The 27,179-nt window shown below is 46.9% G+C and overlaps 1 protein-coding gene across 2 annotated transcripts in view; it reads right to left on the reverse strand.

The window, feature by feature from the left end:
• LOC119401254 (protein PAT1 homolog 1) overlaps window positions 1–27,179 on the reverse strand; it is a gene marked incomplete in the record, with an annotated part of 241,115 nt that overhangs the window by 63,591 nt on the left and 150,345 nt on the right. The window contains 2 exon segments of one of the 2 annotated variants that reach the window (XM_049418729.1): window positions 1,076–1,141; window positions 16,350–16,407. In XM_049418729.1, coding sequence (XP_049274686.1) covers window positions 1,076–1,141; window positions 16,350–16,407 — 124 coding nt within the window. 2 annotated transcript variants of the gene reach the window in all.

The raw sequence follows: 27,179 nt of genomic DNA on the forward strand, positions 1-27,179 counted from the left end.
AGATCGCCAATGTTGCTGGTTATAATTAGCAGACTTTTTTGGCTAGAATCGAGGGTATATTTTGCGTGGCATGATGCTAATATAGTAGATGTTACTGATGATATGTTGCCAAAATTGTCGCTTATTTTGCAGACCACCTTTCTGGAGCACTTAAATAAGCAAAGAAAGTGCGCAAATCACATGACTAAATACAGTATACCAATATTCATGCAAAGTCTGCATGTGTTTCTTTTTATTATGTTTATGTTTGCGGGAACACTCACTCTGCAAGAATATCTATCATTGGGGCGAGCAGTATTGTAAATAAGACAGATATAACACAAAAATTTTCCTTGGAAGACGGGGTATGACCAAGAGTGGTGAAAGAAGGGAAGGCCAATGTTTTGGAATGGGCACTGATGAATACAAGTCTTGGCAATAAAAGACTGGCTCTAGCCTTAGGCTTCCACTGATGTGAAGCAGCATGGTTACAATAGTGCCGTACTTGTATGTATCCTCCTTTCTAGCAAATGGCAAGTTTGCACCACTTGTGACATACCAATGGGGAATATTCAGAATGCTTTGTGCTCTGGCAACACTGTGTGCATCCGCCATTTTTTATGCTGGGCGCAGCTGCGCAATCATCTGCAAGCAACTCCATAAGGAGAGGTCATGAAGAGGCTGAACAGCAGTAGTTGGCAGAGCTTTCGGGCCAAGAAAATGCGACCACTCTCTTCAAAATCCAATGCCGAACGGTCAGTGCTTTGTGCTTCCACAAATCAATGAAACCCCAATTTCGGAGTTCTGCATGCTTAGAAACTCATTCAGACAACAGCTGCAAAAGGTGCACTTCGCTTTGCGAGGCCGAACTCTTGTTCTAAAGTATCGTACTCTAGACAATTGTTATAAACCAGACTTCAAATATTCATAAGATTTTACAGTAGCACAAACAGTATGTTTACATCCTGCTTTCCAGCTGCATTATTGCAGCTTTTAAAGAATGCTTACTGCAGCTGCAAACATCCATGCCAACTGTACAGGCTTTGCATAAAAACTGCAGAGCCGACATATCTTATGGACAAAACTATGAACGTACTTATTTAGAAGCGGGTGTTGAACCTGTCGAGGGTAGAGGAGGCGCCGAAGGTCCACACCACTGCTTCTTGACCCAACACCAATACATGGAGAACGAACAGCAAAGACAGAGAGAAAGGGACAGACCACAAAGACAAGAGAGAATTACTTTTTTTTTGTTTACAGGCAACACATTTAGTAACAGAACAGTTCAGTTCAATCAATGCAATGATCACTCAAACATCGAATGAATCGCTCTGCAGGCCTGTCCCAAAGATTTACAAATATTCCCATCCTGTGTCATGCACCAATAAATTTCATAACCCTGGTGCTTTAGATGGTATCTCCACTCCTTTAGTAAGCACTGTTGATCTAAGGAACTATACAAGTTATCAGCTACCTATATTACACGATTTGACTTCAGTCGGGATATACAGACCACTATTATAACACCTCAGCCAATACTTCTATACATAAGGGTTCTTATGTTTAGTTCATGAACATTATGGCAGAACAGTGCAAAATTCAGGACAGTGTGTCCTGTGTATTTCATTGTCCCATATTTAGTGCTGTTCTGCCATAATGTTCTACACATACCTCCAATAACCACTCAGTGAGGAGTTCTAAACTAGTAAACCCTTTTTTATTTCTGCATTCTCAGTAGTGGAAGAGCCCTTTGACTTATTGAAGCAAGTATTGGCATATGTTTGGCACAGCAGCAAGCATGGGTGTCGGCCCGATTTTGTCTCGGGGCAGGCGTGCAAACCCGTGTTGCCTCGTGGCTTGGGGAAGTGCCTTGTCATTTTGTTTGACATTAGCAGTGACCAATGATTTACATGATAGGACGTAATATGGCTGTCAAGAAGTTTAAAATCAAGCGCTATATTGATGCATAAAAGATACGTATGGTATAAAATAATGGCAGTGAGATGTGTAGTAATTTATGGGTGTTGAATGGAAGGCAGGTGGTCATGATTTTAACAAGTGAGGAAGTGTTAACAGCACGAATGCCTCCTCAGAGCCTCTGAGCGCAGAGGCTTGGAGGCAGATGCTTTCTTTACTACTATTGCAGCAACAGATTCTGTTGAGAGGTCGTGCTACGGATTGACAGGAAACATAACGTTAACACTATGTAACCCTTTTAAAAATCTCATGCGCGACTCACATTCAAAGGGATACTAAAGGCAAAATACAACTCGGCGTGGACTTTCAAAATACTTGAGGAAAAACTGGTATGGCGCAAAGAAGACGAGGACAAAGTGAAGACACAAACTGACAGACACGGGTGCTAGTTCGTGTCTTCACATCGTCCTCGTCTTCTTTGCGCCATACCAGTTTTTCCTCAAATTAAGAACCAACTAGCTCAGCAACAAGCCCTGTTGACTTTTGAAATAACATTCCGGAAACCTCGTGGTGATCGTTTCGTGCCAAGGAAATGTTTAGTTTAAAAGAAAATCACGTTTCAGTGGTCCGCATACTGCTAACTCGATTCTAACTGCTCGACTCTCACTGACTTATGATGTAAGCACTCCACAAAGCCACCTTTAGCGGGTGCTACGCCAGCACCTTCTGTTTTCTGGCAACACTGCGCCTCTACCGGAAACACACGCAAGAATACTTCTTTCTGGTAGGGTTCTATTTGGTGTCGCAGAAGTCTGTTGCCAGACTCGGGGGTCAATGTTGCCAGAGTGCCGCCAGATTTGGCGGATAAATTTGCCCCTGCGGTTCTAGCTTTCCCGTAAGGCTTCTGTGTCATCCGCGGTGCATTTCGAAAGTGCCTGTGCGACATCGGCCGTTTCAATGAGCGGAACGAACGGACCCCGCGTGTTGCAGAAGTCGGGACGCGTTTTTTTCGCTGCGTGCACTGTACAATTAAGATATCTGACTCGAAGTAGGAAATCCACGCGCAACGACTCCTGTGAGTCCATGTACGCGTAAGGGAAACTGAATTAATCGCGTCGCAGAAGCCCGGACACGCGTGTGTGCCGTGTTGCAATACATCGGACTCGTGTCCCCGAAGTACAGAATATCTCCGTAGCTGTGCGTGCCGTGACGACCATGCCCAACGACGCTCACACTTCTGATCGCATCGCTCGACGGCCGATTAACCTTGCAAAAAAAAAGGGACTGCGTCGCTTTGCACTGCCTCTGTGATCGGTGGGCGGATCACGGAGGCAGTGCATAACTATGTGAGGTGCAGAAAGCTTGCGATGCCCCCGATGCTGGAGGCAGTGCAGAAGACGTTAGGTACAGAAATATCTCCGAGGGGGGCGGGGGGGGAGTATGAAACATACATACCACGGCTGGAGAATTAATGCACGTCGCATATATCAGTGCTAGCTACGCCCGTAGGCTGCTTTATCGCCGCTGCTGGACGACACTGCTACGTCTGAGCTGGTGGTGGGAGGCGCGCGACTCGTGGAACTGTAAATGGGGGGCCCTACATGGAAGAGGGGCTCCACCCACAATAACCACAAACAACCAAAATTCCAATTAATGCATGTTTATTTTCTCAGGGCTTGAAACAGCGCTATCAAAAATTAACAAAAACGAATGAAAACAAAAAAAATTACAGCATATCCACGGGTGAATGATGAAGAGCTTGGGCGAAGCTCCTGAAGCAATCATGGTCTCGGGATTTGCTTCTCATTGAGCCCGTTTCGCAGCGGCGTCCTTGGCGTGCACCGTCACGGGATCCGCCTGGCTGCCGCTAAGCGAGCGCCCGCCGCTGCACATCGTCCATGCTCCGCCAACGATCCGACACGTACGGCGACGATCCAGGAGAATGGGGGAGGCGCTCGCTCCCTGCGCAGCCCGCGCAGCAGCCAATCGGAGACCAGCGGCACTTCCAGCGCCATCTAGTGTCGATTCACACAAGCGCCATATTGCACACAATTCTATTGGACCAATGCCATCTAGGAAATGAGACGAGAAATGGTGATGACACAGATTGTGCACAGTGCCATTAGAATATCGTCCCTGAACTGCAGTTTGTATGTACTTCTATGAGACAGCACCATCTATTGCATCATACGGGAGATCCGTTTACGCCGGACAACGGAGACGTGACAAGGTTAGACTAAGAGGAGCTACGCCCCTAAAAAAAAACGCACACAGCAGGTTGATGAAGCTGCATTTGTCGCGCTATCGTCTTCAAAGGGGATACCAGCGTGCGATGGCCTCAATGAACCGAAGGAACTTGTCCTTCACGTTGGGACGTGCGTTCACAGACCTCCACCACAGCCAGGCGAGGTGAGAACGCATCGGAGCGGGAGTCGTTTTGTTGCCATTGCGAACGAGTCGTCGTTTTGCTTTCTGCCACTCGCTTTTGATGCGTTGCGTATTGGTGCCTGTTGCAGGGTCGATGAAGTGGACGCTGTGGTTCACGGTGTGCCAGTCTAGGTTTAGCGGCGTCCCACTGGCATTCACAAGGCCGGGTATGCACCGGTATGCGGTCCACTCGTCACTGAACACCGTCGTGCCGGGAAGAACGTTCTTTGCGATCAGAGGACCAAGGGTGGCCGCGTCTCTTTTGTCGACCTCGAACAGCCTTAGCTCCTTCGTGGACACGCACAGCATGCCGAAAATCCACGGGCCCTTGTCTGACACACCACCGCAGTTGTTGCGGCGCCTGGGGGGAACATTGTCGCCAGTCAGAAGGTGGCCTCGGTTCGCCTTGCGTCGTCCCCTCATCAGGCACTCGTCTATTTGGACCACCTGTCCTACTCCTCCCATCGGCGACTGTTCGAGAAGCTCCGCGAGAGCCACTTCTCTGACATAATTTCTCCAGTCGGTCCGCGTGGTGTTACTCATCTTGAACTCCTTCTCTATGAGTTCCTTCGTGTTCCTCGACGAGAACCCTTTAATCATTGAGTGATTTTTACGTTCGGACGTCCAAGTACGTCTCGACAAGCAAAAAAGGAGCCTTGCCCCTGCCTACCGTGCAGGGCGTCTGTCCCGCGGAGCTGAGACAGCTGCTTTTTGCACCGATTGCACTTGAAGCTCGGTCTGATCCCTTTCTTGCATCGGCGATTGTAAGTGACGACTTCTCCATCGCATCCTGGCTCGCCTGGATTAAAGCCGAGGTCCTTGCATATCCCCCAGTACTCGGAAGCCGGTGGCCGCCCTTGTGGTGTTCCGGTTGCCTGGGGTCAAGCAGATGGCGTCGGCACCAGTCCAAATTCACGAAGAAAGGCCTCTTCTGCGGCAGGGTATCTGATGATGTCGGCGATCTCGAGAATGCTGAGGTCCATACGTGGCGTGGCCATGACGAACCGTTTCCTGACTGGGGACAATGTTAATTGCATTGCTAACGTTACGGCATTTTATAAGGCTCGCTATGTGAAAGGCGGGAGAGGGCGGCCGAGACAGAACGCACCAAATAAGGGCATTTCGAGGGGTGAATTGACCAAATATGAGCATTTCGACGCGCGTTCCATCGACGCGTGATGCGCACTAGGCACGCTATAGAGCTTCGACGTCACGCGCTTCAGGTCACGTGGCGTCGCGCTCTCCCTCAAGTCGCCCGCTCCAAATATGGGCATTTTAGCGCGAGAAATGACCAAATATGGGCACTGCGATTTGAAGGGGAGCGCGAAGCTCTATAGCGTGCCTAGTGCAAGGTTTTTTTTTGCAAGGTTAATTGGCCGTCGAGCGATGCGATCGGAAGTGTGAGCGTCGTTGGGCATGGTCGACACGGCACGCACAGCTACGGAGATATTCTGTACTTCGGGGACACGAGTCCGATGTATTGTAACACGGTGCACACGCGTGTTCGGGCTTCTGCGACGCGATTAATTCAGTTTCCGTTACGCGTACGTTGACTCAAACGAGTCGTTGCACGTGGATTCCCTACTTCGAGTCATATCTTAATTGTACGGTGCACGCAGCGAAAAAACGCGTCCCGGCTTCTGCAACACGCGGGGTCCGTTCGTTCCGCTCATTAAAACGGCCGATGTCGCACAGGCACTTTCGAAATGCACCGCGGATGACACAGAAGCCTTACGGGAAAGCTAGAACCGCAGGGGCAAATTTACCCGCCAAATCTGGCGGCAGTCTGGCAACATTGACCCCCGAGTCTGGCAACAGACTTCTGCGACACCAAATAGAACCCTGCCACTTCTTGTTATGCTTGTTTTGCTGGCCGCTGCTGCTTGCATTGTAATGCTATGTTTTCCGCGGAAGCGCTTGATACTCAGACACTGCAGTAGCGTTGGGAAGCTGCATGCGATCCGGCCGTCAGTGCGGGAATATGGCCGCCCCATTGCGTGTGTGTATTTGTGCTGGCAACGTTCAGTGAGCCTCTGCTTATGCCGCTGGTGCGCCGTGCCGCCAAAATGTGACACGATCAGCCTATGTATACCGTTAAATCTGTGTGAGCAGACTTCACTTGTGTGATACACGTCGGACCAATGTTTGTCCTCTCCGAGGAGGGGACACGCGATGCTCATTCTCCCACAAACACAATGCTACTTTCCGAAAGAGGGCCTCACTTGTTTGCTCATTGTTCCCAACATATGTTGAGCTATTTCCTTATTCCAAGGAAATGGCTCAAAACATCTAGCCTCCCCAGTGGGCAGCCTTAACATAAGGAGGCAGCACAGCAGAGTTTCAGTCCAGATGAATTAACATAGTGCAGGGGTGCAACAGCCGTATTAGGATTTGGAGCAATTTGATGAGCAGCAAAATGTTGCTTTTGGAGCACAAAAATCCAAATTTGGAGCAGGTTACAAAAAAAAGCCCTCAAATTTTTAGCAAGAAATAAAAAATTTGGAGCAGTATAACAAAAACGCCTTACTTTTAGAAAAGAAAACAAAAATACATGCAAACCATTAAAAATCAGTGTGCACAGAGCACGTGAACACTGCTATTTCAATAAAAGCAGCGTATTGAGCCACCCCACAGGGCGAACAATGACTAAGTCCATATTAGCATTTGCAGGGCCTGTCAAATAATTCAACAGGCACTGCAAACGCTAATGTGGACCTGCAAACCTGGCAACCTCAAAATTCAGGAGAATCATAAAGCAGGAGCAAGTGGGGGTGGAGAAAAAAGAAAACTGGCATAAATTTTTGTCTATTTGTTTCTCAAGGCTGCAGAAACGCCATACACAGCAGCTCCAAGTGATTGCCAATCATTTTTTTAGATGTCGGCAATCATACTAGTAATCGTAATTACACGGTGCATGCACGAATGAGCAATTAAGGAACAGAATGTGCTGCGTTCCTGACAGCTAGTACTAATAGCCCCTTCTAAATCTCCGTGCTTTTTCGCAAGACACCCATGTACTGCAGCAAAAGCGGTTTAAAAAGCGTTCTGCACGCAATAAAACACGCATCAGGAAATTTGAGAACCTTTGTCCTTTTTTATTGTGATTGTAATTACATGGACACTCTCGACGGGTTTTTGCCATCATGTCCCGTATAAAGTCCAAATTGATAACATCCCCCTGAGCATAGTATGTTCTACCGTGGGTAAGAGTGCGCGAGTGCGGACGACGAACGCGGCTGAAGCAGAGATCAAACGAGCCAGCCCATCTCCGTCGTTCGGAGGGCGCATTGCAATAACACCACTTCGCTCAGGAGGCTTGCCGTCGAAGCAGAGAGGAAACGCCCCGTCAGTCTTGAACGAGCATAAAAAGACGCAAAGGGGAGGGGGTGTCGCTCGAGCAGCAACCGAATTTTGATTCTAAGGATGCGGGCGCGATCGCTGGCGCGCACACTATCTCGGCAGCCATCAGCGGGAGTCTCGTATACCCTTCTTGTGCTGCGCTCTCAATGCGAAGGCACTGTGCAGAAAGAGCATCTTTCCCTGGAGCAGCCGTATTCTCTAACACCAACGTTTTGTAGAGTTACGCGAGATCGGATACAAGAGTTTGCTGCCAGCCTCACTTCGTATAACATTACAAGTTGTTGCTATCGCATTCTTTGCTTTGTCCTTGCGGTGAAACTGTTTCGCCGGGGCGGGGGGGGGGGGGGGGGGTTCGGGTTAGGGTCTGCGCGTCTGTACTGGATGATTTCAACAAGTTTCACGGTTTTGGCTCAGCTTGGCACAAAAATAAGGAATTGTATCAAATTCGCACAATTGGCGCAGCTGTTGCACCCCTGCACAGTGGCAATGTAGGTTTTGAAGAACTCTCCAATGGCACAATGTAACCCCGTTACGCACAACTGTGCGTAGGCACTTTGACGAAACTACTCGATTAATCATTAAATCAGCAACTATTCATAAACTTGGTCAAGCTTGTGTTAGTACCCCGTCATTAGCTTTGATAAACAAAGAACTAGTTTTCCTCGATGCAACTGTACCTAAGCATGAATGAGTGTTGGTTTTTTAATTTATAAATACAGTCAATCCCGGATATATCGAATTATTGGCTATATCGAACAGTTGAGAAATCCCCTTGAATTTCCCATGCAAAAGTATGAGGCTGGTGCGCACGTATATCAAACTCTCACGCATGGAAACATCCGCTATATCGAACGCTGCGACACGCCGAAGCACAGAAATTGCATTTTTCCTAACAAATATTGACCATTTTTCGGCCGCGTTCTAACAAGTTCCGATCCCTCGTCGCGCGCGCAGGTGACGAAAAGGCGGTGTTATTCCATTGCGTTGATAGTTCGTTGCGCAACGCTTGTCAGTGCACTGGTATATTTGATGCGTGATCTGCAGGTTTTAACGCGCGGGCACAGTGTTTTTCAAAGAGGCTGACTGCCCAGGGCACCAAAATGAGAATGCGAAGTGATTCGGCAGCCTCGTTGTAATGTTTGCATTCCCTTCCTTGTTTGTTCGCGCACGATGGCATGCGGGCCCGAAAAGCATGGCCTTCGAGATGTGCAATCTCGTGACGTATTTTTGGTGTTTTCGGTTTGAAGATGCACATCTCGAAGGCTACGCTTTTTTTTGCATTTCTTGCCAAAGCAGTGGCTGCCTTCTACAAAGCCACAAGTGCCATTGCTATCACCAACATGTCGACAATGGAGAAATGTTTCTTTGTGCACTGTGCAGCGTGGCAGCGTTGTCAATTGCGGCATGTGGACTAGTTTACTTCTCGCTTCGTTCTTGATAAATCGTCATTAGGGAGTCGAACTAAACATTGTCCCGCTCGTAGCGATAAAAATGATGAGCGGTGCTTGGCGCGTTGTGCACCGTTTGACTTTTGGGTGCGTCATGACCGCTGACTATGGCATACGGTGCTGTTAGTGAATTTTGCGACTTATGTTTCCGGGTGCCATATCGGACGGGAGCACAGCGAGCGACTTCATCGGTGCAGATAACGACGTAGCTGTTTCTGACTGCATCGCTGCTGATATTGTAGCTGATGTTGTCGGTGCTGCGGAAATGGACCCGTGCAGTATAGAGCTAGCATCGACGTTCAGCGTCGATCACCGCTGTTGTGGACGAAGGTGCTGAATTTGCTTATTTGAAAAGCTTCAATGATATCGACGATGACTTGATGAATTCACGGCGCGCAAGAAGCAAAACAAGTTTGCGGACTATTTTCATGCGAAATAAAGTGCGGCAACTTGCATAAGAAGAAGTTGTCGCCTTGTTCAGCGAATTGTCATGTTCGCGCTTTTTACGATTTCCGAAAACTATCGAGGCCTGCAGTGCTTTAATTTAAGCCTTAAATACGCATATTTTGTATTTCGAATTCTCGATATATCGAACTTCAAGTTCGATATATCCGGGATCGACTGTATGTGTGATCTGAATTCAAATAAATCATTTGTTGAAAATTAGTGCCTGTGTGTGTCCCCTTCATTCTGTCCCGTCTTGATAAATCTGCACTACACACTCCAGATATGCTGGAGTTCCCCAAGGACAGAAAGTTTGAGAACCCTTGGTATAGAAGGCACAATAACTACCCATTTTTGCCTATTTGCACTTACTGGTGCACTGTTCGTAAAGCGTTTGATGGACAAGATGTCTGCTGCTGGTTGACGAAAAAAAACTTGGACGTGCGTGTTGTAGTGATGAACCCATCTTAGATGAAGACAAGTCATTTGATGTGGCCATACAACCAAGAAAGTTGCAAGCCCTTGCGAAATTGCTAAGCTTCCATCCTGCATATTGGAGTGACCTTGAGAACCAAAACATTTGCGAAAACACCTCCAGCAATATTAGCAAAATTACTTGCTATGAGCACATCTTACATTGCTAATTGACAGGTAACTGAAAATTGTTTATCACAGTAGACATTTTGTTGTAGCGGCGCTTACAGTCACAGGGTACGACAATAACTACAACTCACGCATGCAGTGTGTATTGCATTGCTAATCTGCAAAGATTGGCCACACATGGAAAGAACTTAAAGCAATGATACACAGAATGGGTAAAAATAAAGGAGTAACATCTCTCCCACAAGCAACAAATATGCTTGTTAAGTTTAATTGTTGTAGCATTTCTGATGTCAAATAAACAGTCTGCACACGTTTCCAGCAGCCTCAAAAAACTGCGCCTGCTGCAATTATAAAACTAAGTGCCTTCAAGGCACTTCCACCACATCCAGCGCCAAGACCACTGTTAACTCATATGCAACTGACATGGCGCAATATTCATAGTACTCAAAATAATAATTTATGGTGCCTTACGTGCCAAAACCACGAAATGATTATGTGGTAGATTGTGTTGGGGAACTCTGAATTCTTACCATCTCAAGGGTGAGACGGCTGAAATTGAATTGGGAGCAGTTTTTGGAGCAGCACAATTTTGATTTTGGAGCAGAACATTAATTTGGAGCAGTTAGTGGCATTTCAAGAACTTGAAAAAACAAATTTGTAACAAATTGCGGGGACAAGTACATATTTTAATCGGCTTAGAATACACATAACACAGCCTTTGGAGAAAAACTTTTTAACAGATTATCGCCAGGTATGAACTACACTACCTTTTTACACGACGCAACCTATCTAGCCTGATTAACAAAATGACATATGAAATAACTGAAAAAAAGTTCTGCAAACTAGGTTTACTTCATAAACATTTGAAAAAAATCCGGTAGATCCCACGCACTGTGGGAATCGATGTAATGCGAAGCAGCCAGCAAAGAGCTGCATACATCGCCTTGTTTATTTTTGAGCCAAATGAAATCATTCGTGCCATGGCATCTAGTTCACCATATATCGCATGTTTGCCACGCACGCGTGTATGCACAATGTGGTATATACCATGCCAATGAAACGTATATTTTGGTATACACACTGCATGACCGGTCATTTATCTTCACCACGCACTCCTGTCATGCCATACCAATTTTGGTATATATCCAGTTATCTAAACGGCCGGAAGGCACATAACAATGTCATGTAAATCATACCGTACATGACATGCATAACATAATTCGCATGTTAGGACCTGCCATTTATGTTCATCATACAGTCACATCGCACAATACCAATTTTGGTGGTTATCAAACGAGTGAAATGGCCGCGAGTCCACCATGAGCGTGGCATGTAGATCATGCCATACATGACATGCATGTCATGGTTTTCATGTTATACCACCTGTCATTTATGTTCGTCATACATTCGCGTCACGCAATACCAATTTTGGTGTGTATCAAGCTAGCGAAACGGCCGCGATCGGACCATGAGCGTGGTATGTAAATCATGCCATAAATGATATGCATATCATAATTTTCAAGTTACCACCTGTCATATATGTTTGCCATACAGTCACGTTGCGTAATACCAATTTTGGTGTATATCAAGCTAGTGAAACGTCCGCGAATGCACCAATAGCATGGCATGTAAATCATGACATGCATGTCATGGTTTTCATGTTACTAGCTGTTATTCATTTTGTTGATACAGTCACATCGCGCAATACCAATTTTGGTGCATATCAATCTAGCGAAATGGCCGCGAGCGCATCATGAGCGTGCCATGTAAATCATGTCGTACATGACACGCATGTCATGATTTTCATGTTACCACCTCTAATTTACATTCGTCCTACAGTCGCGCCGCGCAATACCAATTTTGGTGTATATCAACCTAGCGAAACGGCCGCGAGTGCGTCATTAGCGTGGCATGTAAATTATGTCGTGCATGACACGCTTGTCATGATTTTCACGTTACCACCTCTAATTTAAGTTCGTCATACAGTCGCGTCGTGCAATACCAATTTTGGTGTATATAAAGCCAGCGAAATGGCCGCAAATGCACCATGAGCGTGGCATGTAAATCATGACATACATGACATGCATGTCAGGGTTTTCATGTTACCACCCCTAATTTACGTTTATCATACAGCCGCGTCGTGCAATACCAATTTTGGTGTATATCAAGCCCGCGAAACGGCCGCGAATGCACCATGAGCGTGGCATGTAACTCATGACATACATGACATGCATGTCATGGTTTTCATATTACCACCTGTTATTGATGTTCTTCATACAGTCACATCGCGCAATACCAATTTTCGTGTACATCAACCTAGCGAAACGGCCGCGAGTGCGCCATGAGCGTGGCATGTAAATCATGACATACATGACATGCATGTCATGGCTTTCATGTTACCACCTGTTATTCATGTTCTTCATACAGTCACATCGCACAATACCAATCTTCGTGTATATCAACCTAGCGAAACGGCCGCGAGTGCGTCATGAGCGTGGCATGTAAACCATGACGTGCATGGCACGCGTGTCATGATTTTCATGTTACCACGTGTCAGTTATGTTCGTCATGTCACAATGTCTCGTCATACCAGTTTTCGTATATATCCATTCATTTAAATGGCCGCGAGCGCCCAGAGACCATGTCATATAAATCATGCCGCACATGACATGCGTGTCATGATTTGCACGTTAGGACTTGTCATTATGTTCGCCATGAACTCTTGTCACGTCATACCAGTTTTGGTATATATGAAATTAACGGAATGGCCGCAACAGCCCCAAGGCCGTGGAATGTAAATCATGCTGTTCATGACATGCATGTCATGATTGTCATGTTATGACCAGTCATTTATGTTCGTAATACGGTCATGTTATTCCATAGCAATTTTGGTATACATCCGATTAACGAAACGGCCAGGAGAGCACAAAGTCGTAGACGGCTAGATAGATAAATACGCTCAAACTCGCAGAAGTTCGCTAAGAAATGCTTCGCATTTAAAAGAAACAAACAAAAAGGCATCACACTTCTCAAAAAAAAAAATTGTGATTGCACAAGAATTGTAGTTACATAGCAGTAGTCCTATGCTTAAAATTAGTGATCTGATTTACCACATTATTGCTATGGCTCTTTGCAGGTCTGCTTATTTAGCTTTTCAAGCTTTCTCAGAGCTTCCTGTAGGTCAGTGTTACTCATTGTCAGGAAGACATCACAATAAGCGCCCTCAGTTATGTGTGCGGCTGCGTGGTTGGCACAGCGTCAAGTGTACTGCACGCTTTTAACAGGCGACAACAAAAGCACGCTGCACCACATTTCGCTGCAACCTCGTGCAGGACCGCCTTCAAGAGTGCGTTGTAAGCGTACTGCATGTTTTTATTAGGGGACGACACAAATGCGCTTAGCAGAGGACATCGCAGAGGTGTGTCGCATGCAGGAAGCTAGTTGTCGCCGCGTTGACGCAACAACGTGCACACACGGCACAAACACTCCCACGGAAAACGTGCGCGTATGTGACCACACGCAGCAGCGTCGACACGAAAACCACAGCGACCGGAGGAACACACTACGCACAACGAGTAGAAGCAGCACGCTCGGGACACAGCAGCACATTTTAGGGGGGTCATGCATATTGTTGTAAACATGCATTTCTATGCACAAAGGTGCATAGAAACAGACTTGGGCGCGTCTATGTGTTCTGCGAATGTCTCATTTTCGTGGTATCCCTGGTGCTGCTAGGTGCTGCTTGGAAAATCGTGTTGTCAACTCAGCCTTTTTGTCCTGATGAAGCTGACGTGGGCATCGAAATTCTTGCTTTTGAGGCTGTTTTGAAGCAGTTTGGCGCAATCTTAGCAATTTTTGTGCTTTTGGAGCAGCTTGGCGCAGGGAAACAGAATCGTATCAAAAATTTGCAATATCCGCAGCTGTCTCAGCCCTGCCATCTGGATTAATTGTTACATCTAAGTACATAGGTGTTGCATTTAGCCCCAATGGAAATGTGGTTGCTGTGGCGAGTCACATCCTCAAGCTTAGCAGTGCAACACTTTTCCTGCTAAGCCCCATGGTGGGTATCAGATTTAGAAACATACTAGTTTAAATGGCAAACAGTGACAATCAGGTCGAGGGTGCTGTACTACTGGGCTATTGTTGAGTGTACAATGATACCTCGAGAGAGGTAATAAAAGACGAGTGCAAATTTACAGACATTAAAAGGGTGTAAACTTGAGCTTGTTGACGTGTTCATAGCACTGTCATGGACTAGTTGGGACACATGTGTTCACCTCTCCCCCCCACTCCTTCTTTTGTTTATTTTCGTTTCCCAAGAAGCATATATATTTGTGCACATACGAAATAAATGCTCATGTTGTTAGCCAGCGCCAAGTCCTGTCAGTCTCTCTTGTCTCGTGTATCTGCGCTGTTCCCCGCTATGATTACAGCCACTGTTTAGGCCCAATTTCATGCACTAGAAACACTAATTTGCAAATTCATATTTTTTTTATGTCCCACACAAAAAAAGAAATTTGAGGGAAATTTAAGCAGAAATAAACTGCCCTACTACGGTATAACCTTGTTAATTACGGTTTTATGGGATCAGGAAAAATGTCCAACGCAACCGAATGTCAAATTATCGGAAGTACCGAGAGAACAATAAACAAATGTCTATTACATGAATACAATATTACTTCCTGCATAAATGCGCGAATCCTGTTATTTTACAAGAAAGCAGTGCAAAAACCACAATTCTCATCATCTTGTGACTTCAACCACAATGAGACCACGGCGCAAAACCTCGGTGTCTTAATTCTTCCGAAGCATGTTCTGCCCTCCGCCAACGTTTCGTACCACCATCACCAACATCACCACACACCCGTGACGATAATTGTTTAACTGGCTATACGGCCGGAAACAGATCGTTTGTCCATCGCGATGCAGCAGGCAAGTTGTATGCCAGCATGCGGACGGCAGCTGAAACGCTGAAAAGCTGAAAGTTACGACACTACTCATTGCTACGCCCACCGCAGAAGGAAGTGTTACAGGCCGCATCTATGCATTTCTGAAGGCACATGTGCAGCCTGCACATAAAGCATCAAAACAAAACAGCATTGCATTTGATACGATCAGAACGTCCATGCAGTTCTGAAGGCCATGCGGTGAAAACAAAACGACCAATTTTGTCGCAGCTGCTTCAAACAGAACTGCAGCCACCGTTGACGCAATCATCAATAGTGCCCAGACAGTTCACATGTGCCGAGTAAAAATAAAGCTAGTTTACCGCAGCCACTGAAGTTTTGGTCACTGACAACGTGGCGAATGGTGACTACGCTTTTCCAAAGGTCTGCTACCATACGGTTCGCGCTAATGGCAACGACAATGCTGACTGCACTGTCCCATTGGACAAGGTTTGCTCTTTTGCATCGCACATTTGTGGCACTCAGTGTGCTCCGGGGACCAGCCAGACGAACCGGGTTGTGGCCAAATATAACTGAATTAATGACAGTTTAGTGCCATTAAACAATGCATGTGCTTGCCGAGATTAAAGTCTAAATTGTTTGAATTAATGAGTGTTAACAGCAGGAATATTGCTGCCTTGACGAGTTTTTGGCCTTTCAGCACTCCCAGCTCATGCAAGCACGGCCTTCAAGATCCGGGGACCATCCGAATGAACTGGGTTGGGGTGAAATATTACCGAATTAATGACAGTTTAGTGCCATTAAACAATGCACGTGCTTGCCAGGACTAAAGTCTAAATTGTTTGAATTAACGAGTGTTAACTGCAGTAATATCACTGCCTTGACGAGTTTTTGGCCTTTCAGCACTCCCAGCTCATGCAAGCGTGGCCTTCAAGATTGGCGCACACTACTCAGAGATGGCATTACGGTGCTATTCGGACACCCCCTAATGCCATCCGATCTGACATGCCTCATGTGCCTCTAAGCTCTAAAAATTGTCCAAATTAACAAAAAAAAAGCACAACCAAATACGTTCGAATTAATGAGATTTTTATGCCGTAGGCTTACGTACATGTTAGACGGGACGAGACAGCGGGTCCCAATTACGTGAATGTCCAAATAATATTAATTAACTTTTAAGATTGAGTTATTTCAGCACCAATACATCCCCTACGAGATTTTTCCCGAAACATGAAGGTGGAACAGGAAAGAGATCAAGACTCACAATCCAGGTCTGAAGGGCAGGGTGCCTTGCAGTGGCATGTGGTTTGGAAGTGTGTTGTCTGCAATAAAAAAGCAAAAGGTTAAACATGCACAGTAAAACACACAGTGCAAAATTACAACGGGGACAGAGGAAGGAAACACAGACAGCGTAATTTTGCGCTGTGTGTTTCACTATGCTACACCGACATGCCTAAGTTGGCTCTATTAAACATGCACCCAGAAATCAGCTTTCATGAGACTGAAAGTTATATCCAATTTAACCAAATGTCAAAGCTCATAAAATATGCTTTCATTATTTTGTAAAATCAGATAATTTATACTCCTTCTCTGGTTCGGTCAAGCATACCCATTACTTAACCCTTTGAGGGTTTATGCCATACATGTATGTCATTGCCTGTATGTTTAAAACGCGCTTTTTTCAATCATTGCTCTTGCTTGGCATGTGCTGCCTCACTTTCGGGAACACGTGGAATTTTCTTCCAGTGCTGATGCCTCTCCGTTTCTGTTTTATGCTCTACTACAGCGGTGCGCCAGCTAGTTTCGGTTTCGTCCTTCGGCCGGTTCCCGCTAGTTGCGCCCGCAAAACTGATGGCTGTCTGGTTTAGAATGTTTCAAAAGGTGACGGATTTGTTACTCTCTCGTTTACAGCTCCCCGATAAGCAATTACACCTGTTTCCGTGCAGGCGCTAACACAAACGATGCCGCTGTGGTTGAGTTTCCTGTTTCGGGGACTCGCAAAAACTGCTTCCGTTTCGTTGGCAATAAGACGAATGATTATTATAGGTTTTGGACTCATTTTCGCTTTCCGGACCCGCTCACAACTACACAATTTTCTTCAGAGCGCTCACCCACGCAGTTTGCTTGCACTATGGAAGTGTGCGCCGGTTTCTCAGCTGTAAAAGTGAGTCTAGCAGGGATTCCTCTGAATTGCCGCTCGACTGGCAAGTCAGAATCTGATTCAGTAAATGTCAGCCCATTATACAAGGTGTTACTTATTAGTTTAGATTCAAATGTTGATAAGCAAGCGACATCTCAAAAGTGTGCGCGGTGAGACGATGCTGGCTGGATTAAAAAGTGGCTTTTCTCCCTCAGTGTTTCCACTTGACGCCACTTCGTGCACTTATTTTTGTATGTCTATGAACTACACAGACATTTATTGCAACGTGTACTTTTTAACAGTCGCATAGGTTTTTCAAAATAATTTATCTTGCTGTTACTCATGAAAAAAACATGTGCATGTAATAACACAAAAGACTTTTTTGTCACTTTATGGTCACCCAAAAAAGTTTTAGACTATTTTTTTCTGAAATAGATTTGTCTGACAAATTTAATTCAGTAATAAAAGAAATACACATTTCTGGGATGTATTTCACGAAAAATATCGACCCTCAAAGGGTCAATGGCATTAAGGGCCAGTAAACAGGCTCCAACTTTTTTTTTTACATCCCCCAAACAAGCTCGCCAATTCGTACAGCAGACTGCGGCGATCACATTTTTCGAATATTACAGCGCTGCGCGCCGCGCAGACCCTACATATTGAAAAACAATTCCCGTGCCTCTTTCCTTCACCTGACCAATCCCCCTCGTACGCGCAGTGACGCAAACTTGCCCATGGGCAACTTGACGTACCACTGAGCTTGTCGATTGGTCTAAACCAGGTCTCAACAAGTTAACGTCAGTTCCTGTTCCCACCCACCGCTACGGAACTGCACCTTGTTTCTTGGCCCTGCGGTGATGCAGTTTCAGCCACGCCGTTGTCGCGCATATATTCCTCACACTGCATAGCACCTGCACGCACTTCGCATTCTACATGAGGCGAAGCGTTCAGTTGTTGGCTGCAAATTGAGCGGAAAGAGGGGAATCTCCGGTAGCTCGGACGGGTCGCGCTTGCTCGCGCGGCAAGCGGGGTTCTCCAGGCTTTTCTCTCGCGCCCCTTCGACGTCTTGGAAAGCAAGCATGCATTCCTGCTGCATTGTGAACTGTCACAAAGGTCTAAAAATACTGAAGAGCCAAAAACTGCCCTTCAAGTTACAGAGCACGTGCGACAATGTAAACAATAAATAACCAGGAGTTGCAGCAAGCGGAACTGCATTGCCACTGATCGAGCTCGCCGATGACGTGAATTGCTTATGTCGTGTCATGTTGACGAAGTGGGCGGAGTCACGACGAAGGGCTACGCCTTCCCCCTCCTGTGGCGGAGAAGGGTGGCGAGGCCGCATGATAATTTGAAATCAGCTGAAACGGATGTTCTAATCCCTGTAACTTCTTTATTATAGCACGTACTCGCAAATTCTTGAGGCAGCATGTTCACATAGCAAAAGTGTACATATTTCTCTTCATTACAATTTTTGGGCCTCGGGGTTGTTTACTGGCCTTTTAAACTCCCATTCAGTCAATATATTTGGCCCAGTTAATTAGGCTGACCCTCACAGTGCACCAAGCACAAAGAGATGCAAATGTCTGCAAGAGGTGCCAGCATCCAACGAAAATGAAGCAGCACAGCCTACATTATCAGCAAAAACCCTACAGTAACAACAAGAAACCCAGAACATTTTGTGTCTGTGCATTTACCACAGCTTTGACACCACAGTGGTCGTGTGTCTTTAGAACTGCATGCTTGCTATTTATATGAATGCATATTAAAGACCTGGTGTTCATCCGTAGTGGACGAAGTAAACAATAGCTTCCGTTTGACATGCCGTACATAGGCTGTAAAAGTGCCCTAAGAACTACGTGAACACTATCACCTATCTATACAGTCGAACACGGATATATCGAACTCGAAGGGGATCGCGAATTAGTTCGATATATGAAAAATTCGATATAAAAAAATACAGGCCCTGAGACCTTACCAGTGGCGGACGATCACCTACAATCAGCGCATTCAAGAATTGACAACTAATTCCGCACACACAATGCCACAGAACGTTTTATTTGCGTGAAAAAAAAATCACTTATTTTGGCCTGCTTCTTCGTTTTTGAAAAGAAGTTGAAGACGCTGGCCTCGATCTTATCGAGGCTGTCCAGGTGCGACAGCTCGGTTCCCTCGATGTCGCTGCAACAACGGCGAATCAAAGCGAACGCTGCTGCCATTTCAGCGGCGGAGTACGTGCGTGTAGCCGCCGCCTCGTCCGGACGATCTTCCTCGTCACTTAAGCTGTCGGCCTGGGCATCCTGGGTCCCTGCGACCGCAGCTACAATGTCCTCGTCAGTGAGGCTCGCAACAGCCTGAACATTGCAGTCCGCTTCCACGAAATCGTCTGCAGACACTTCGGGTGGAACGGCAGCCGGGAAGAGGGACGCCAACTCGCGAAGCGCGTCATCTGTGTGCTCGTCGTTTGCCGACGATGTTGTAGCGTTGCTTAAATCGGTGAAGCCGTCCGGTGTTGTCGGCGACATTGTCTTCACCGAGTGCGGCGGCAAACCATTTGGCCTTAGCCATCAGCATTGGGCCATCCACAGGAATGTTCTTCGCGCGCACTTCTGAACCAGGCATAGAGTGCCTTTTCTACTTTCCCGTGGGCAGGAGCACGCACACGACAGGCTCCCGACGTTCGCTGCTCCGCCACCTTTGCCTTGATATCCGCCTTGTTCTTCAACAAGGTGCTCATAGTGCTCCATGGTATCCCGATGTCGTCTGCCACCGTCGAACTTTTTTCATTCGTCGCAAAGTCAAGGTTCTTGCGCTTCTTGACGCTGGCGATTGCTACACGAGAAGTCTAAAATTCAAACAGTCCGCAGCACCTTTGCACAGCACGCACGCAAAAGAGGAATGCGGTGGTATGCGAAAACTTACAAAATTGGACTCCGCCAACAAAGCCTTCGCGATCAGTCGCGATGGTGGCGATGGCTATCAGGCTACCCGGCTACCTGTGAAGGCAGCAGCGATGTACGAAAGGCGCGAGCTGTGGTTGGCTGAGCAATTACGAAAGGCGTGGGCTGTGGTTGGCTGAACAAAACTCACAAAACAGCAACAAAAAAGAAAGAAGGAAACGGCGAAAGGAGGAGGCTGCTGGCTCCTTCGTTCCTGCTCTCCGAGCCAACGGTAACGCAGATAAAGCATAAGAACGAGAGAGAGAGGACAAAAGAAGAAAAAAAAAAGCTGTTCTGCAAGTTGGAGAACGCGCCCAACAGGAGTACAGTTCGAGCCCTCTCGTCCTCACGCTCTTCGAGCGTTTCGGGTGTCGACGGAGGCACGGTACCGCAAAGGTCGCAGGGTGCAGCGAGTGCCGAAGTGCACCTTCCAGTTCGTGCGGCGTTCGATATATCCGATGGCAGGTAAAAATACCGTTCAATATAGACGTGCGAATTTCTATACTTTTATAAAGGATTTTCAAGGGAATAATTTACGAGTTTGATATAGCCGAAAATTCGATATATGTGGGTTCGTTATATCGGTGTTCGACTGTAGTAACCTATAGACTATCTAGCGGTTGTGGCACTCATCAGTTTCCTACTAGTGTAATATGTGCAAAATGTCACAAACACGGCAGAAGCTTGCCAGGGTGCTGAGCAATTCTACCACAGTTGCTGATGCACAGTAATGATGTACAGTCGGCATCAAAAGTATAGAGAACACTAGGTCTAAGATAAATGAGAATTTCCCAGCAATTTATGATTGTATTCATTCAAACTGCACAGTACATGTTGGCACGTATTAGAGCAAGCTGAAAATCTCAATTCAAGGCTGCCACCCATGAGTGGGAATATTCAGCTTTTATTGTGATAACAATTACAGTAAGAGCTCGTTAATTCGACACCCGTTAATTCGGAAATTCGGATAACTCAGACGGCAGTATTGGTCCCGGCCAAAGTGCATGTTAATCCATGGGACCAAACCTTCGTTAATATGTCAGAATTCGGCTCCGCACCGCTTAAGTTCGGACAAATGCTGACGGCTGCCGCTACACAAAAGTGTGGTAAAGCAGCACTGGCACCACTGGAGTGAAACCGAAACCTGAGTGGGATCGCCATCGTCATGAACTAGTGGGGGCGATCGCAGCGTCATCGAATGTCGGCGTCTTCTTTCTTCGCTCCACTGCGCCTCCGGCACCATTTTCCCTTGCGTTATCGCGTCGGCAACACAAGGGAAAATGGGAAACACAAGGGAAAAACACTCCTCTGCAAGTCATCGCCAACTGTTTTCGGCACAGCGGTTTTGTGAGGCCCGAGCATGCGGCAGTAGCTGACGATGGCATTGACGAGGTGTCAGCCGAGTCCACCGACGATGACTGCCCGACCTTCGATGCTGTCTTTCCCACAGATGTGACCCTTCAGGACTGCATTGCGATTGATGACTGTGTCGCCACGACTGGTCTCCTGACCAATCAAGAAATTATTAATGATGTCACAGGCGCCCAGGAAGACCACGATTCTGACGAAGAGTCATGCGAAGAGATGCAGCCGCGACCTCATCGAACCTCACGGCAAGTCTCGGAGGCGCTTTGGTATTACAGGACGTTTGCCTGAGCACTTCCGACAGCTTGCGTGCTGTTGGCTATTTGGAAGAGTTAAGAAAAATTGTAATGTCAGCCGGAATCTGCGCGAAAACGCAGACGACCATTACAAAATACTTCACCAAATAAAGGAAAGCTTCTCCAACTTGATTAAATGTTGTTTTTCCTGTTCATTCGTTAATTCGGCATTCGGTTAATTCGGACATTTTTTCCAGTCCCGAGAAATTCGAATTAACGAGCTTTTACTGTACATGGACACACTCGGCTGATTTTTGCCGTTGTCGTCTGTCGACACAGTCATGTCCCAGATATGTATATGTATGTATATATATATGTATAAAAAAGGCACAAAGAAAAGTAAAGCAGAAGAAAAAATTCTGAAGTACCCGACCGAGGATTCGAACCAACAACCCCTCGCTCCCCAGCATGCTGCGTTAGACAACTCAGCCACACGCCATGTATGCGCCGGCGAAATAACGGGGAGCTATTTATATACACCATGTACCGCTGATGGTAAGCAAATCTCGAAAGAGCGTGAGCGTGTTTTCTATTACGCAACGCTCCTTATTTTCTTTCAATTTGAAAACTGCCCTTGAGTCGCGCACGACAAAGTGGCCCTTTTCTGTACCCACTCGTGATGTGGAAGGAAAAAAAAAGGAGAACACCAAGAACACCTTGCATCAGACGCCCCCATGTGGCTGGAGACGCAGGGGGTAACTCCATGCGCCACAGTTTAAAAGAAAAAGAAATATCTAAGCGCGTCTCATTCTCCATTGTCGACACTTGCAGACACAGCGCTCCTAATTTTCTTTCATTTCGAAGACTGCCCCTGAGACGCGCACGACAAAGTGGCCATTTTCTGTACCCACTTGGGATGTGGAAGGAAAAAAAAAAGACAAAGAACACCGGGCACACCTTGCATCCGGCCCCCTGTGGTAGGAGACGCAGAGGGTCACTCCACGCGCTGCAGTTTAAAAGAAGTAGAAATATCTAGGAGCGCCTAAATTCTAAATTTCCCCACTTATATTAACCGCCGGTTTCATGGCTAATCTCCTGTAGTGGGTAAGAGCCAAGAATTAAGGGTCAAGCAAGCAAGCGTCTGATTCTCCATTGTCGACACTTTCAGCGTGTTGCTCAAGCACATAGGCGTAACAACTGTGACAGTTGTCAGTTCACGCTTGCCCTGTGCATGCCTGTGCGTTCATTTAAGGGCATCCTTCCTTGTGCTTCAGCAGCACGCTGCAAGTATCGAGCTGCTTCTGGTTCTTCGTGTGACATTTCGATTTCTTGCTATCGCATTCGCTGCTTCACCCTTGCGGCGAAACTGCGACTTTTTCTTAGGTCTCATGGACTATTACCTTCTGACGCTGACTGTACATGTACAGTGCCATCTGTATGTTGAAAAACAAAAACAAAACACAAACACACGCACACACCTGTACACATGTGTGCAGGTGTCAGGTGGTAAGTTTGGTTTCGCCAGGCGGGCAGTTTTTGTTGCACTTTCACTAACTGATGTCCAACTTCTATTCTCTCAAATAGCGTGACAATTGGCCTGGCAGCCAATTGCCACGGATTCGGGTGGTTGCGAATGATGGATTCAGACAGGACTCTTAACGGCACAACACATTTATTAAACACACGCACGGCACTCTAGAATATAAAATTGTACAATACAAATAACAATAACTGCAAATTCTAACGAAACGTACACACAAACCACACTAAACTAAACTGTCCTAAATAAAGTCAGGCAGCTTTACAGCGCTATAGCTTTAGTGTTACTCAGGTCTGACGTTGACCCTCATGATGAAAAAGCTGACCTTACTTCACCCTGCTGATACGCTTCCCGTCAATGTCAGGGATTGGTCGCGTCGTGTCCCATTCGGTGATTTCGACAGTCTTGACGACCATCGCCGTCCTTGCCGCTGCCAAATCGTCGTCCGTCGTCGTCATCACATGACGTCGTCGCTGACGTGGCGGCGGAGGCCTCCGAGATTAGGCCTAGCGGCGGTCACTGATGCCCGGTGCTAAGAGCCGACGTGGCCCACTGGGGACTCTTCGGCGGCTTGCTTTGAAGGGGGCTTGCGCCAGGAACGTCGGTGATGGCTGTGCGCAGTTGCTGCATCCCGAGACGCCTCACTCGAACGGCGTCGAGGTCTCAGGCCACCTCTCGGGATGTCCGTGTCACAGGCTGCCGAGTCGAACTCCTGCCGCTCCCGTCGCCAGTGCGCTTGCTGGCGGGACAACCTTCTCCTGGCAAGTCCACGTAGACAATGCCAGCCAACGTTGCTTGCGTCCCGATCACAGCTCGGGTCATGCACCTCCGGCTTCCCCACGCTATGGTGAGCGCGCTCGCGCCGTTTCGAATGTTTCATCGTCTTCTTTCTTGCGAAGGGCTCTTTCTTACTCATGACAGCTGGTATGTGCAAACAATGTTGCCATATACGAACGATGCTACCATGCCTGCGCGTTTTCTAGGTGTGTGCATTCTTCTGAGCCTGTTAAGCAGTAAACTCTCGTTATAATAAAGTGAACGGGACTGCGGAAAAATTCAATTAAGCGGTAATTCGATAAAAGCGACTACTCAATAAAAGCTAAAAATGTCGAGCTTAAATCAAGCTACAACTGCGAGAAAGTCTAAACGCAAGATATTCAGGGAAGCAAACCTTTATTGAGGTGCTATGAAGGCAGCCAGCCTCGTCTCTCTCGTGTTTTTACCAGGCAAGGGCAATGCCTGCTACAGTTTGCTCGCGCTTTGCATGAGGCCGTAGTCAGCATACATAAATTTAACTTTGTTCCACAGCAGATGGAGGTACTGTCGAGTGTGCGCTGTAGTTGACTTCTCACTTGGCTGTTCCTCCATCAATTGCCTCTTCCTGAGGTGCACAAAGAACAATGTCAACTATTCCCACATCTGTAGCTGGGGCGACAACAGGAGTGGCACCATCAGCCCAAGTGAATGAGTTCAAGTCGCCCTTTGCTATGCACTGCCTCAGAGAGATTGCTGCAAGTCTGGTCATCATCGTCAGACATACACAAGAAAAGCTGGCATGCACAAAGCAGTCAGCAATGCACAAAGCAGTCAGCAATGCACAAAGCAGGCCACAAGAGCACATTTGGGGCACGCATAACAAAGCACTCCAAAAACGTATGTCCATGCAGTTTGCCTAAAACGCGATCTTGGGCTAGTTGGTGCATGATCTGACAAAAATTTGGAGGCACAAAGGAACAAGGACAAGAAATGACATTGGCACCAGTCCTGTCATTTCTTGTCCTTGTTCCTTTGTGCCTCCAAATTTTTGTCAGACCATGCAGTCTGCATCAGTCCAGAACGGATCCAGAGAAGTGTACAGTGAGCACTGAAGTGACTGAACCCAATGAACCATGACTGAAACATGAACCATGTGATCACCGGCCACCAGCACAAAGAAACTAGTGCATACCTCAGTCAATGCCGCAGACTTCCAGTAGTGTGATTGAACACACACGATGTATGCTACGCAGAGTAGTTAATTAGCCCACTTCCTTGTGCACTATTTTTTACCGCACTCGCCTGCTCTGCACTGCTCGGCCCTGAATGTGGGTGCAGCTAGGAGGAAAATGGACCGCTGTCATCGAGGGATTCAGGCTTCTCCCATCTCCAATTTTCTTCCTATGCATGCACAAGTGGAGACCTTCGATTTTCGGACTTCTGGCAGTTTGCTAGCAGTCAGAGCTTGCCAGAGGCCAGCAAGCTAGTTCCAGTCGTGACAGGAAACAATGTTGTGGTCCTGTGTGTCGGAATCCTGAGACAACCCGAAGGTGCCCGAAGATTGCAAAATCGAATGCTGGGACAGCCAGCGTAAATGTAAAGAAATGCTACCGCCGTGGCAGCAAACGAAAGTTCACGCCGTGTAAGCGTTGGATTTTTCTGAACTGCCTACTCGGAAATATGTGGCTAGGTTCGCCGAAGTGATATTCTTGAGCATACACATTTGGGATACGATCACATAAGTTCGCAACATCACGTGCGACTCACCCCGTTCGTGAACAAGACAGCCAGCCGGCGCCTCGAGGACGATGCAAAGTGAGCTTCTGCACCGCTAACAGCTTAAAGGGGTAGTGACACGAATATTTTCAGTTGTTTTTCTTTTGCGTCAAATGAAAGGTCAAGCCCTCAAGAGCCTAGAAAAGGTAACGCTAAGCGCGAGTGCGCCCTGAAAAAGAAATTACAGTATGTTTTTAAAAGCTAGTTCGGTTCCTACTGTACCCTGATTATGGTGGCTAGAAGGAGAGGTGTCAGCATCGGCGCGCCGGAGGTAGCGAGAACTCATCCAGATGCGGCGGCGCTGTTGTCGGCTCCGAATTGCCCGCGCGCGCGTAGCAGCCGCTTTTCTGGCTTTTCGTTGCAACTATTTCACGCTACCATGCGGATTATAACAAAGGCTAGCTGGTACATTTCTGGCGGCTCGCTGCAAAGCATGTATTGGCACTGAAAACTAATGTTTTCAATTTACTTCCTTGTATATCAGCTGCGTTTGCCACTCGCACCCTGAAGCGCTGGAAGACAGGGAATCAAATGAATGACTTGCCGTAAGCTTGACACCAAAACAACGTCCGTGCAGTTTTCACTTTGATGCCACGGTGTTCTCCGTGATGTCTCAATGCAGGTAAAGGTATCAGTAACCATACTTGAATGCGTTATTTTAGTAGGGGTGTGCGAATAGTGAAATTTCATCTCGAATCGAATTCGAATCGAATAGTGGCAAAAAATATCGAATAGTACGTATATTTACATGAAAATAGTACTGCCAGTTACTGCAAGACAAAGGAAAAATCAGGGACGCTACGGGTTGGTGGCAGCTTTATTACGTGCTTGTTCGGAAGAGTATTTTTATTCTGCCTTTCTGGGTGCGCAGGCATGTTGATAGAAGAACTGTCACTCCAGTTAGCAGGGGCCCTCTCAACGGCTAAAAAAAGGGGGTACGGTAGCTAGTTTTTTCCCCTACGGTCGCGGAATACGGCTTCAATTGTGCTCCATCTGTGGTCGCGCAATACTGCTTTATCTCGATGCATACTCGGGGCCCAACAATCTTCGGGCGCTCGTTTACAGCAGTGTTTCAACTACGCGCCGAAGCGCTGGGAGTTCTTGAACGAGTGGTGCGGTGCGGCAGTGACGAGTGCACAGCGGGAACAAATTTTCATATATGAATCCAATCACCGAGAGTATCGCGGGCCTAAGTCGGAATGCAATACGTCGCCTGCGGCATACGCGACCGAACTACGCAAGGAAAGTGCATGCCTTCGTTTCAGAGGCGAAGTTATGAAGAGCGTGACAGTTTTCTCATGTTTCTGTTTTTTTACGTGTGCAAATTACATGATCGCCTTTGAAA

The sequence above is a fragment of the Rhipicephalus sanguineus genome, chromosome 8 (genome assembly GCF_013339695.2).
Source record: "Rhipicephalus sanguineus isolate Rsan-2018 chromosome 8, BIME_Rsan_1.4, whole genome shotgun sequence".
NCBI classification, from domain to species: domain Eukaryota; kingdom Metazoa; phylum Arthropoda; class Arachnida; order Ixodida; family Ixodidae; genus Rhipicephalus; species Rhipicephalus sanguineus.